The sequence below is a fragment of the Nerophis lumbriciformis genome, linkage group LG28 (assembly GCF_033978685.3).
Source record: "Nerophis lumbriciformis linkage group LG28, RoL_Nlum_v2.1, whole genome shotgun sequence".
Taxonomy (NCBI): Eukaryota; Metazoa; Chordata; class Actinopteri; order Syngnathiformes; family Syngnathidae; genus Nerophis; species Nerophis lumbriciformis.
This window is the reverse complement of record NC_084575.2, coordinates 15,772,199-15,785,110: the sequence shown is the minus strand read 5'-3', so window position 1 is coordinate 15,785,110 and position 12,912 is coordinate 15,772,199. Positions and strand designations below refer to the sequence as shown.

The following is a 12,912-nucleotide window of genomic DNA, read 5'->3' as shown; positions in this document are numbered from 1 at the left end:
AGGGACAAGTGGTAGAAAATGTATGGATGGATGGAAATTGGAAACGGAGGCACAAATTAAGAAACTAAAACAAACATGCTTTTATACTAATAAATGTATTATATTATAGTGGTCAGTCCCACAATATTTGTCTTACTTTAGTCAAACCTTGATTGTCATTTAAGAAATTAAAATATTGGAAGTTAGACAAATAACTACATGTTCAGTTTCCTGTATTCAGACAGGTTTTAAACTAATAATAGACGGGAGTTTTTATATTAACAAATTCAGATTGTCTTCTGACATAAATATATTCAGTAAGAATTAACCTTTAAGCTATTAAGACCAATCATCGTTCATAATTAAATATACAGTAGCAACCACTGAAGGGAACTGTACAATACTAAAACTGTTATGTGTAGTGTTTGAATTGTATGTTTTGTACAATTTACTTTAATAGATAGATAGATAGATAGATAGTACTTTATTGATTCCTTCAGGAGAGTTCCCTCAGAAATTGTTTTAATTAATTAATTAAAATGCACCTAATATAGCTGAATAAAGAACACCAATGTAACTATGTGTACCTTTTCCAAAGCCGAAAAGGCTATAAAAAAACAAAACAATCTGCTTCTACTCTTTATTAGCATGCGAAATAGCATTGGTTAATCCCTGAATTACTTATCAACACTGACATAAATATGGATGAATGGGAACATAAATAAAAAGTCATAGTACACTTACACAATTACAGAGGTGTAAAAATATAGTTTTGTGTAAAAATGCTATAGAAAATTATATATGCAAACAATCCACAAACCAAAGACATTTAACAACTTTTTGTATTAAATGATTCAATATTCAGAAAAAAAAATACACAACAGATAGCAATTACACCAGCAATGAGATCCAATACTAACTTGCTGTTACTGTCTTGTATAATGCAAATGTGTTGCTTATATTGATCAATGAAGTTCTAAGAAAAACCTTCCAATTTCAAACAGTTACCACGGCAACCAATACAAAACATATTGATTTGTCAGTTTCCAATTATTTAGACATATTTTGTGGGTCATGTATGTTGGTGCCACCACTTATACTGGGTTTGTACAGGTGTACCTAACATTATTACAGGTGCCTATCACTCTGGATCAGAACAGTTCGCTGGATAATCACTAGAGGGCGCAAATAATCCAAATTCTTCCTGAAACGGCATCCGGTTAATGGAGTAGACGAGGAGAGTTCCTTCAGGTCCTCTTTCTTCAACCCTCAAAGGTAACGACGCTGCAGTCTTTGTTTCCCTCATTAATCCAAGATTAATCAACAAGCCAGGCTGTCCTTGTGTTTATATGACGTCACTGGCATGCCACTCTCGTCCACACACCAGCAGCGACCGCGGTGTTTTTTACCTCGGGAGGACCAACACTGTGCACAAATAACATGACGTGGATATACAGTAGAAACGTATACTCGAATATATACGGAGAAATTATACATTAAAAAAAAAATCACAAAAAATAAGAGCTTAGTGTTAGTGGCTACTACCGAAATAGTTCCGGTTAATTCTGTGTTTGTTGTGTCCGTCATACCTTATGTTCCGGGCAGCAACGCGCCATCATAAGTTTTCCGCCTAGTTTATCGGTTTATGTGGACTTACGTTTTATTTAGTTTTTAAACTGTTTTTTAACCCTTGTGTGGTGTTCGGGTCCGTGGGACCCGTTTTTATTTTTTATTAAAAGAAAATGATACAATTAATTAATTTTTCAAACTGAGACTCACTGACTTGTTTTTTATTAAAAGAAAAATTATACAATTTATTAATTTTTCAAACTGAGACTCACTGACTTTGGCTCATTTTCTGTGAAGAACATATATCAGAATACATATTTAATGACCACACACCATACCGCCCCCCCCCTACACATTTCTATTACATATAAGATGTCCGGGGCTAATAGAAGTGTGGAAATTGATGTTCTGTGTAACACACACACACACACACACACACACACACACACACACACACACACACACACACACACACGCACGCACACACAGTCTTGTATTTGTTACTTCCTTGAGACCTCTGAAAAATGCCTACCTCTTTAGAACCACTGTTTCTAGATATATAAAGATTTGTATTTACAACATTAATAATATTTACATACTATGCAAATATAAAAAAGGTAAGCTTTTAGTAATTTTTGTTTTGTTTTTTGTTTGTAATTGGTTTTTAATCTTCATTATTTACTTCAAGTTATTACAGTATGTCTCTATATACATATTTATTAATTTTTTTAAATTAATTTTGGCCAAAGAAGGCGCATTTCAATTTCTTACACACCCATGTTATTACAAATGTTGGCCAAAGGGGGAGCACTTAAAATGTTTACACACACTTGTTATTTCATATGTTGACCTGAGGGGGAGCACTTTTAGAACTGACACACAATCAATTTGAAAAATCCCTACTTTTTGGGACCACCCTAATTTTGATAGATTTCACCACCAGGGGTGAAAATGAGATTTCTAGTTTTTGTTTTTTGTAATGTGCTTAAGGCCGATGACAAATGAGTCACAGACCACAGATGGCCCCTGTGCCGCACTTTGGGAAACCCAGCTGTAGAAGCTAACTGTTGATGGCAACTATAGTCTTAGTAACGTAGTGTATTTGTTCATCCCATGGTCACATATGGGACGCGGGTTGTCTTACGTCAGCACCGGAAGTCGTAAAAGCAGTTGTTCACCTGGCGGGTTTTTTCGGGGATGAATAGGGAAGTCCTTCTTTAGCTGCCATCTTGCTTTATCATATATTGCTGCCTTTGCACCTGTCAATGTTTACTTGTGTATGCACATTTAAATCAACAAAAAATCCTGACTTTGGAGCAATGTTCACGGACTCTAGTATTTGGCTCTCTATTAGAGACAATGGGTTTCCGTATAGGTACCATGATTTCGGTCCTAACTTGTTCACTGGTCCTCATATGGAAGGTACTTTTTCTTGTTGATGTCTCAAGAAGGGTAGAAATACAAGAACACGCACACACACACACACACACACACACACACACACACACACACACACACACACACACACACACACACACACACACACACAGCAGGCCTAGACTGGAGGAGGACAGAGTGTAGGTACACGGAACATCAGAGGGTCAAATGTGTGAGAAAATGAGAGCAGACAGTGTTGACAAACAATGTTGCAACCTTGTGTGGGAACCGCAGGTGCAGAAACACAAAAGAAGAATCCCTGTGGGATGCAGAAACTGGCAGAGAAATTTTCCGTGCAACGTTCATATTGTTGTTACTCAGCCAGCGTTTGTGGGTCTGGTGGACCCGTTGCATTTTGTGGCAACAAATAAACATCTGTTCAGTATTTTAACATAAAAATGTTTGAATGTGAGGCATTAAAAGCCACAAAATGCAACGGGTCCATCAGACCCACAAACGCTGGCTGAGTAACAACAATATGAACGTTGCACAAGGGTTAAAGAGTATATAACCAAACATAATTATTTATTTGTAGGGGAAAGAAGTAATTATTTTTATTGAATAATAATGTACAACGAGTTGGGAAATACAGGGCATCTCGATTGAAAATCTTGGGAAAAGTACATTTATTTGAAAAGTTATTTAAAAAATTACTAAAATATATACACCGAGTAAAATATTGTAATAAAGTATTTTTTACTTTCTCACTTGATATAAGTTAGAGGTAGTTATATCAACTTCACATTCAGTATTTCACAAAATGTAAGGAAAATGTCAAAAAGTTCAATATTGTGTTATTCAGTAGTTGGCACTATAATTAGCAAATGAGAGCCAAAAAATGTCTGGAATAAAATTGAACACGTTTATTGAGATGCACCACCCCCAATAGACTGCTACTTTCTAAATAAAATAATTGTGTTTCATGATTAAACATGATACAGTATGATTTTATCAATCAATCTTATTGGTTCTATTAATTTAGCCTTGAGATCAACTATAATACTCAAACACTCACCTGCTTCTTTCTGAAAAAGCCACGTTTGTCACAATTGGGCATGTAGATATCATGATGTGATTTGAATAAATAGCTATCCAGGCTTCTAATAAGTGTTGTCAGTAGCTTTCGACATGGGGCCTGTGTGAGAGAAAAGCACTTTAGTAAGACTAATCATTAACGATATCATAATCACAGAGGATAACACTGTACTCACCTCCTCTGGATCCTCAGTTGGTGCTGGATCTAAAGACAAAATATCATCACTGATCATTAAACTCTCGTCTTAAAAATCATACAGCATTTACTAGAACTGCTGCATTTATCCAGCATTATCCACCTTACCTGCAGTCTGGCTATTTTCCGTCCAGCTGATGACGCTGACATTGCTGCAGACCCCTCTGCCCTCCAGCAGGGCGCGGAGGGGTCTGGGGTCGCTTGGCGCAGGTGCACAACGCAGGCCGCTGGCACAGCTCAGAGTGTAGACCCCACACGGCTCTCCCAGGGCCAGAGTGGTGACGTTTAAATCTCCCAGCGTTTGGGAAGGCTTCCCTTTGCACCCAGGACATCCTCTGGACGGCGTAGTTGGCGGCCTGGGGCTTGAGAGGCCTGCCTGCAGGAAAAGCAGCCCCAGCACATTCAGACATAAACGCATCCTTGAAAGTTGTCCAAGAGCTTGATTTGTTGATGCCTCCGAGGACCTCTGAATGAAGCCTCCTTTGGTTTATTTCCCACTCAGCTTTGAAAAGTGGCTAGCAATTTGCTCAAGCCAAGAAATGGTGATAATGAGGCTGACAGATACCACTGGCAGCAGCTTTTAAAGAGCCAAACAAGCGAGGAGAGGTATGGGAGGGTGCGTGATGAAGAATGCTAGTTTTCCTTCTCATTTCCACAAAGCAGAGCACACACCCCACACACACACACACACACACACACACACATACTCATACCATTTGCTGTCTGTCATCTTGAAGGATAGTCATGTTTTCTCCCCCAGCATAAATCAACAGTGACGTTTGCTAATCCATTGCTGTGTTTTTTTTGCTAGTTAAGGTGTAATCTATCTGAATATACCACTTAGAGGCCAGCATAGTAAGATATGGACAGTTTGTGTGCTAGAATTAATGCTGCTCAACACCTACAGTGCTATAGCATTTGCTCATGTAGAACTAAAACCCAGTGAGACATGTTTGTCCTGTGTAAGGGACAAGAAAAGTTAAAGTTTTCAATGTTTTGTTCATGTCCAACATTAATGAAAATATACAGGCAAGCATCGTTATAAACTGCTTTACATTGTAGATAATTAATGTTTTCTGGTAACACTTTAGTATGGGGAACATATTCACCATTAATTAGTTGCTTATCAGAGTAACAAAGACTTAATTTAGAGTTATTTGGACACTAGGGGAACATATAAGGGTTAGGGTTAGGGTTAGGGTTACTAATAAACAATAATTCTGAGGTTATTGAGGGAAGACTCTTAGTTAATGGCTTACTGGTTGTATAATAAGGCCATGCAGAATAAGGCATTAATAAGTACTTAATAATGACTCATTAATCAATCAATACCGACTCAGTGTTGTGGTTAGAGTGTCCGCCCTGAGATCGGTAGGTTGTGAGTTCAAACCCCGGCCGAGTCATACCAAAGACTATAAAAATGGGACCCATTTCCTCCCTGCTTGACACTCAGCATCAAGGGTTGGAATTGGGGGTTAAATCACCAAAAATGATTCCCGGGCGCGGCCACCGCTGCTGCCCACTGCTCCCCTCACCTCCCAGGGGGTGATCAAGGGTGATGGGTCAAATGCAGAGAATAATTTCGCCACACTTAGTGTGTGTGTGACAATCATTGGTACTTTAACTTTAACTTTAATTTATTAAGAGCCAATATGTTACTAATTTGCATGTTAATAAGTAACTAATTAATGGTAAATATGTGTTCTCTATACTAAAGTGTTACCTGTTTTCTTTAATCACACTTCTAAATTTTGATTAATCACAGTTAATTGCAATAAATTACATGCTTGCATCATTTTGCTAATTTAAAAAAAAGCCAATATTTTCAACATTTTTGTCAAGAGGAAAATGTTTTAATTTGTTACTTCCATCCATCCATCCATCCATCCATCCATCCATCCATCCATTTTCTACCGCTTATTCCCTTCAGGGTCGCGGGGGGGGGGGGGGGCGCTGGAGCCTATCTCAGCTACAATCAGGCGGAAGGCGGGGTACACCCTGGACAAGTCGCCACCTCATTGCAGGGCCAACACAGATAGACAGACAACATTCCACACTCACATTGATTGATTGATTGATTGATTGAGACTTTTATTAGTAGGTTGCACAGTGAAGTACATATTCCGTACAATTGACCACTAAATGGTAACACCCGAATACGTTTTTCAACTTGTTTAAGTCGGGGTCCACTTAAATTGATTCATGATACAGATATATACTATCATATATACTATCATCATAATACAGTCATCACACAAGATAATCATCAGGGTGTATACATTGAATTATTTACATTATTTACAATTCGGGGTGTGGAGGGGGGGGGGGGGTTAGGTTTGGTTGTTATCATCATTCACACACTAATTTGTTACTTGAATACACATAATTCATTTGCTCAAAACTAAACAGTTACACGACTGATTTGAGGCAGAGAGAATTATGGCCAACCTGATTTCAGGTGATCTCCTCAATGATCGGTCAAAAGGCAGTCACGTGACTACAGGGCGCCATGACTGCTATTAACTTTGAGCTCATGCTATGTGTTTGCGGCGCATCCTTGTTACTTTTTCGACCTGTGTAAGAATGCCCTGGTTGCGCAGCATGGGGCTGCTCCACCAACAATAATTGTGCAAAGCTTTTACATCGCTTTCCTAACAACGTGGAAAGAAGACATGTATGGGAAATGAAGGTTCACCATCAACACTGGAGAGCCACCAACTATGGTGTCTTGTGCGAGATAAACACACAAAAGCTAATACAAATAAGTTAACGTGCAGACATTTGGGGAACTATCTACAAATGTACACTTATTAAAGATCAGTTAGAATATTACGTAACAAGTGATGGATACAGTGATTACAAATACATAGGATGCAGCCACCACAATTGACATATTTCACACAAGTCACAATTTCTCAGTGAGTGTTGGTCCAAAGGTAATGAGGATTTTGGCAAAAGTAGGATAGTACCTTTATTTGATTGTTCTGTGTATTTTTTTTTTAAAGTTTTTTTGCGCCGTCGGGACAACCTGCTTGACACTAAACACTGCGGATTGCATCAAATACAGCCGCAAAATTATATTTTGACAAAATAAAAGCATGTTTTATCATAAGTTTATGAGCTGGAGTATGTTTAAATCTATATTTTGACGTATTATTATGGTTTATTTTGTCAGGAAAACTAACGTCCTCAATGTATGCTTCCGGGCACAGCTACTCATGTTATTGGTAGCAATCATGGCGTCTGTTCTTTAGTTGGCCAAACTCTCTTTAAAGTTAAAGTTAAAGTACCAATGATTGTCACGCACACACTAGGTGTGGCGAAATTATTCTCTGCATTTGACCCATCACCCTTGATCACCCCCTGGGAGGTGAGGAGAGCAGTGGGCAGCAGCGGTGGCTGCGCCCGGGAATCATTTTTGGTGATTTAACCCCCAATTCCAACTCTTGATGCTGAGTGCCAAGCAGGGAGGTAATGGGTCCCATTTTTATAGTCTTTGCACACGACTCTGATTTGAGGTGCATTTGAGGTACTATATTACTAGAGCAGTGTTTTTCAACCACTTTGCCGCGGCACAGTGTGCCGTGAGATACAGTTTGGTGTGCCGTGGGAGATTATGTAATTTCACCTATTTGGGTTAAGAATATTTTTTGCAAACCAGTTATTATAGTCTGCGAATAATGTGCCGTTGTTGAGTGTTGGTGCTGTCTAGAGCTCGGCAGAGTAACCGTGTAATACTCTTCCATATCAGTTGGTGGCAGCCGGTAGCTAATTGCTTTGTTGATGTCGGTAACACGTGTGTGAGACGACGATGGTTTGTCGTGATCCCAATATGCGGACGACAGCAGGAGGCAGCATGCAGGTGAAAAAGTATCTAATGCTTAAACCAAAAATAAACAAAAGGTGAGTGCACCTAAGAAAAGGCATTGAAGCTTAGGGATGGCTATGCAGAACGAAACTAAAACTGAACTGACTACAAAGTAAAGAAAAACAGAATGCTGGACGACAGCAAAGACTTACTGTGGAGCAAAGACGGCGTCCACAATGTACATCCGAACATGACATGACAACAGGATAGCAACAACAGAAATATTCTTGATTGCTAAAACAAAGGAAGACATGAAACTGCTACAGGAAAATACCAAACAAACAAGAAAAACGTAGCGCAAGACAAGAACTAAAACACTACACTCAGGAAAACAGCAAAAAACTCCAAATAAGTTACGGCGTGATGTGACAGGTCATGACAGTACACCTACTTTGAGACAAGAGCTATAGTGATGCATGGTTGGTTATGGTTTAAAGTCATATCCAACAATTGCGACAACGACTTTTTAATGTCAACTGAGTTTCATTTTTTAACGATTTCTGCTGGTGGTGTGCCTCCGTATATTTTCAATGAAAAAAATGGGCCTGGGCTCAAAAAAGGTTGACAAACACTGTACTAGAGAATACAGTGACGCAACTTATATAATCAATTTAAACTACATTGGTGATGTAAAGTTCCTATAAAACATGTTTATGTAATTTTGAATGAGATACGGTACATCCAAATGTTTTGGAATGCCACGAAATGCATTCAATCTGTCAAGTTTGGTTGTTTACATTATGCTTATCACCACAGGAAATGGCTTGAACTAATCTATTTTATCACTCAAGTTAAAAGTTAGTCTTGGTTGTTTTTAAAAAAAATATTCGCCTCTTTAGTTGATGTTGCTTAAAAAAATCTATCAATATGTTTAAAAAATAAAATGTACTATATAGAAAAAATAATTTAATTAGAGTTTATTCCACATATTACGTTGCATGAATCCGATCATTTCATTGGCTGTGGAGGCGGAACATCCGGCAGCACAATTTGTACACGGAGTGGAAGACCTCAGCTCCCTAAAATCGAAAGAAAGCCAGAAGAACGTCGAGTTACGTCTTATAAAATAGTAAGGAAACGAAACACGAAAACGATAACATTAGTTGTTTATGTTTGAGCGAGGTGTTGTCAGCTCGAATGAGAAGCAAATAGCCGGCCAGCCGACGAGTTGGGAGTCGCGTGAAGCGTTTGGTGTCGTCGTAAATATATAAACTCAAGTGTTGAAGCTAGTTCTGTTTTACTCCACGGCAATATTCCGTGGGTTAATGCGTATTATTCGACGTTACTACATGTGTTTGAGACTAGTCATTGAGGTTTTGTCGTCAGACTGTAACGTCCCGCTGTGGGTGTATCAAGTACAGGAGTTCTGCATTCTATTGCGTTCTACCGACATCGTAAATCTTCCATGTCCGATCGTAAATTCAGACCATAAAGTGTTGTTGTTCAAACCTGGGACGTCGTAGAAAATCAAAAACATTAGCGTCTATAATTGTACATAGCCGTTTTACAAAATTCAGTTCAGTTCCAGTTGATTTCGAACATGCATACGATACAATGTAATGCGTCACACAATTCCAGTTGTTTCATTACAGCACGTCCGAAAAGGAATAGGAAGAAGCAGAGCTTATTTAATCCTACCCCTTTTCATACGATAGCAATTTTATTCAATTTCCTTGTTCTCTGTAACAGAACAGTGAACAAAAAAATAATAAATAAATACTATACCATAGTAAGCATGCAAATATTAAATAGATAAATAATATTTGTCTCAATAAAAAAAAAAGGGTTGAAGATGTTCATCATAATTCTTGTTCTGTGTACTTTGTGAACCTTTGTAGTTTGAACAGTCTCTTAAACTGAATCATATTGGTGCTCTGTTTAAATTCTTTGGTTAATCCGTTCCATAATTGAATTCCACATACTGATATACTAAAGGTTTTAAGTGTTGAACTCGCATACACATGTTTTGAACTAGATTTTCCTCTAAGGTTATATTTCTCCTCTTTTGTTGAGAAGAATTGTTGTACATTCTTGGGTAGCAGGTTATAGTTTGCTTTGTACATACTTTTAGCTGTTTGCAAATGCACCAAATTGTTGAATTTCAATATTTGTGATTCAATAAATAAAGTGTTTGTACAAACCCCGTTTCCATATGAGTTGGGAAATTGTGTTAGATGTAAATATAAACGGAATACGATGATTTGCAAATCCTTTTCAACCCATATTCAATTGAATGCACTACAAAGACAAGATATTTGATGTTCAAACTCATAAACTTTTTTTTTGCAAATAATAATTAACATAGAATTTCATGGCTGCAACACATGCCAAAGTAGTTGGGAAAGGCCATGTTCACCACTGTGTTACATCACCTTTTCTTTTAACAACACTCAATAAACAATTCGGAACTGAGGAAACTAATTGTTGAAGCTTTGAAAGTGGAATTCTTTCCCATTCTTGTTTTATGTAGAGCTTCAGTCGTTCAACAGTCCGGGTTCTCCGCTGTCGTATTTTACGCTTCATAATGCACCACACATTTTCGATGGGAGACAGGTCTGGACTGCAGGCGGGCCAGGAAAGTACCCGCACTCTTTTTTTACGAAGCCATGCTGTTGTAACACGTGCTGAATGTGGCTTGGCATTGTCTTGCTGAAATAAGCAGGGGCGTCCATGAAAAAGACGGCGCTTAGATGGCAGCATATGTTGTTCCAAAACCTGTATGTACCTTTCAGCATTAATGGTGCCTTCACAGATGTGTAAGTTACCCATGCCTTGGGCACTAATGCACCCTCATACCATCACAGATGCTGGCTTTTGAACTTTGCGTCGATAACAGTCTGGATGGTTCGCTTCCCCTTTGGTCCGGATGACACGATGACGAATATTTCCAAAAACAATTTGAAACGTGGACTCGTCAGACCACAGAACACTTTTCCACTTTGCATGAGTCCATCTTAGATGATCTCGGGCCCAGAGAAGCCGGCGGCGTTTCTGGATGTTGTTGATAAATGGCTTTCGCTTTGCATAGTAGAGCTTTAACTTGCACTTACAGATGTAGCGACGAACTGTATTTAGTGACAGTGGTTTTCTGAAGTGTTCCTGAGCCCATGTGGTGATATCCTTTAGAGATTGATGTGGCTTTTTGATACAGTGCCGTCTGAGGGATCGAAGGTCACGGTCATTCAATGTTGGTTTCCGGCCATGCCGCTTTCGTGGAGTGATTTCTCCAGATTCTCTGAACTTTTTGATGATATTATGGACCGTAGATGTTGAAATCCCTAAATTTCTTGCAATTGCACTTTGAGAAACGTTGTTCTTAAACTGTTTGCTATTTGCTCACGCAGTTGTGGACAAAGGGGTGTACCTCGCCCTATCCTTTCTTGTGAAAGACTGAGCATTTTTTGGGAAGCTGTTTTTATACCCAATCATGGCACCCACCTGTTCCCAATTAGCCTGCACACCTGTGGGATGTTCCAAATAAGTGTTTGATGAGCATTCCTCAACTTTATCAGTATTTATTTCCACCTTTCCCAACTTCTTTGTCACGTGTTGCTGGCATCAAATTCTAAAGTTAATGATTATTTGCACAAAAAAAAAATGTTTATCAGTTTGAACATTAAATATATTGTCTTTGTAGCATATTCAACTGAATATGGGTTGAAAATGATTTGCAAATCATTGTATTCCATTTATATTTACATCTAACACAATTTCTCAACTCATATGGAAACGGGGTTTGTATGTTCTCTATATCCAACATTATGTATTATTCTAATTGATCTTTTTTGTAACACAGTTAGTGGATGAAGCGCACATTTGTAGTTGTTTCCCCATATTTCTACACAATAACTCAGATATGGTAACACTAGCGAGCAGTAGAGAATGAAATGAAAACAATTCCTTGGTATTTTTTAATATGTGGCGCTCAATTGGAAAACTTTGGACATCCTCGTTTCCGAATTAAAATGCGACAACACAACTTACACAAGTAGGGGTAATTTATCTCAGTCAGTTTATTTCACAATCAATTTTTCTGCGAGTACTTTTCTTAAAATCAAGTCCAATGGTTGCAATTGAAGCAATTATGTATTATTGTAACAAGCTAGTTTGGTATTGTGCTCTTAATGTTTTTGGTCTATCTCTCACACTTGTTTGAACAGTTTATTGTGTGTACTCTAATTGTGTTGACTGACTGAGCTAATAATATTTCATCATAAGCCATTAAAAAATTCTCACGCATTTCCTACGTTAATGAGGTTTAGTTTTTCAAGAATTAATAAAGCTAGTTTTGCTCTTATCAATAAATCGAAATACATAGTTTTGCAAATGTATACATGATTTCAGCTGTAGATTTGAATGTAAAGATAAGCTCCACTTTGAATGCTGTTCTCCAATTGTACTCTTTTGCTTGTTTTGTTTCTAGATTGTGATGATTCTCACAAATGGAAGACCTCGACCCATATTATGGCTATTTGGAACGGAGAAGGCGAATGCGAGAAATTCGTGACGGGCGAGCAGTGCGATACCGGGAGCGCCTGAAAGGGATGCTGAGGGATGGAGACGTGCTCAGGTAGCGCTATTACACCTCTGCACTGACGTCACTTTCACTTTGTTAGGCCAAGTACATACGAACACAGATACTTCAAAAAATATATATATATCCAGGGTTTGTCTCTGTCTACACGCCTACACCCCCTGTCATGCACATTTTGTCCAATCAGATACCTGGAAAAGCAGTCACAGCTAACTTGGTGGCATTACACCGCTGTTAGTATGGGTCTTGTGATATAATAGGCGTACAGTGACATGTGCATTATCTTTAAAATCA

At 38.4% G+C, this 12,912-nt stretch overlaps 2 protein-coding genes across 3 annotated transcripts in view; one reads left to right on the top strand and one right to left on the bottom strand.

Moving 5' to 3' along the window:
• Positions 1–665: 665 nt before the first annotated feature.
• LOC133570900 (insulin-like growth factor-binding protein 6) lies at positions 666–4,808 on the bottom strand. Its single transcript, XM_061923716.1, has 4 exons — positions 4,325–4,808; positions 4,197–4,225; positions 4,001–4,120; positions 666–1,404 (listed from the first exon to the last, which is right to left on the bottom strand). Exons 1-4 carry the CDS (start codon positions 4,632–4,634, stop codon positions 1,300–1,302), a joined length of 564 nt encoding a protein of 187 aa, XP_061779700.1. The 5' UTR covers positions 4,635–4,808; the 3' UTR covers positions 666–1,299.
• The window catches only part of LOC133570899 (SPRY domain-containing protein 3-like), a 61,692-nt gene continuing 49,898 nt past the window's right edge, over positions 1,119–12,912 (top strand). The window contains exons 1-2 of one of the 2 annotated variants that reach the window (XM_061923714.1): positions 1,119–1,254; positions 12,508–12,654. In XM_061923714.1, the coding sequence (XP_061779698.1) occupies positions 12,527–12,654 (128 nt within the window). In that variant the 5' untranslated portion in view covers positions 1,119–1,254; positions 12,508–12,526. Of the gene's footprint in view, positions 1,255–9,019; positions 9,154–12,507; positions 12,655–12,912 lie in introns of those variants that run through there. The other variant, XM_061923713.1, reaches the window with a different exon arrangement.

Coding starts and splice junctions, on each gene's coding strand:
- LOC133570900 (XM_061923716.1), bottom strand. CDS start 4,634: ATGCGTTTATGTCTGAATGTGCTGGGGCTGCTTTTCCTGCAGGCAGGC. Junction 4,121..4,196: donor CAACTGAGGATCCAGAGGAG/GTGAGTACAGTG, acceptor TCTCTCACACAG/GCCCCATGTCGAAAGCTACT. Junction 1,405..4,000: donor GCTTTTTCAGAAAGAAGCAG/GTGAGTGTTTGA, acceptor ATTTGTGCACAG/TGTTGGTCCTCCCGAGGTAA.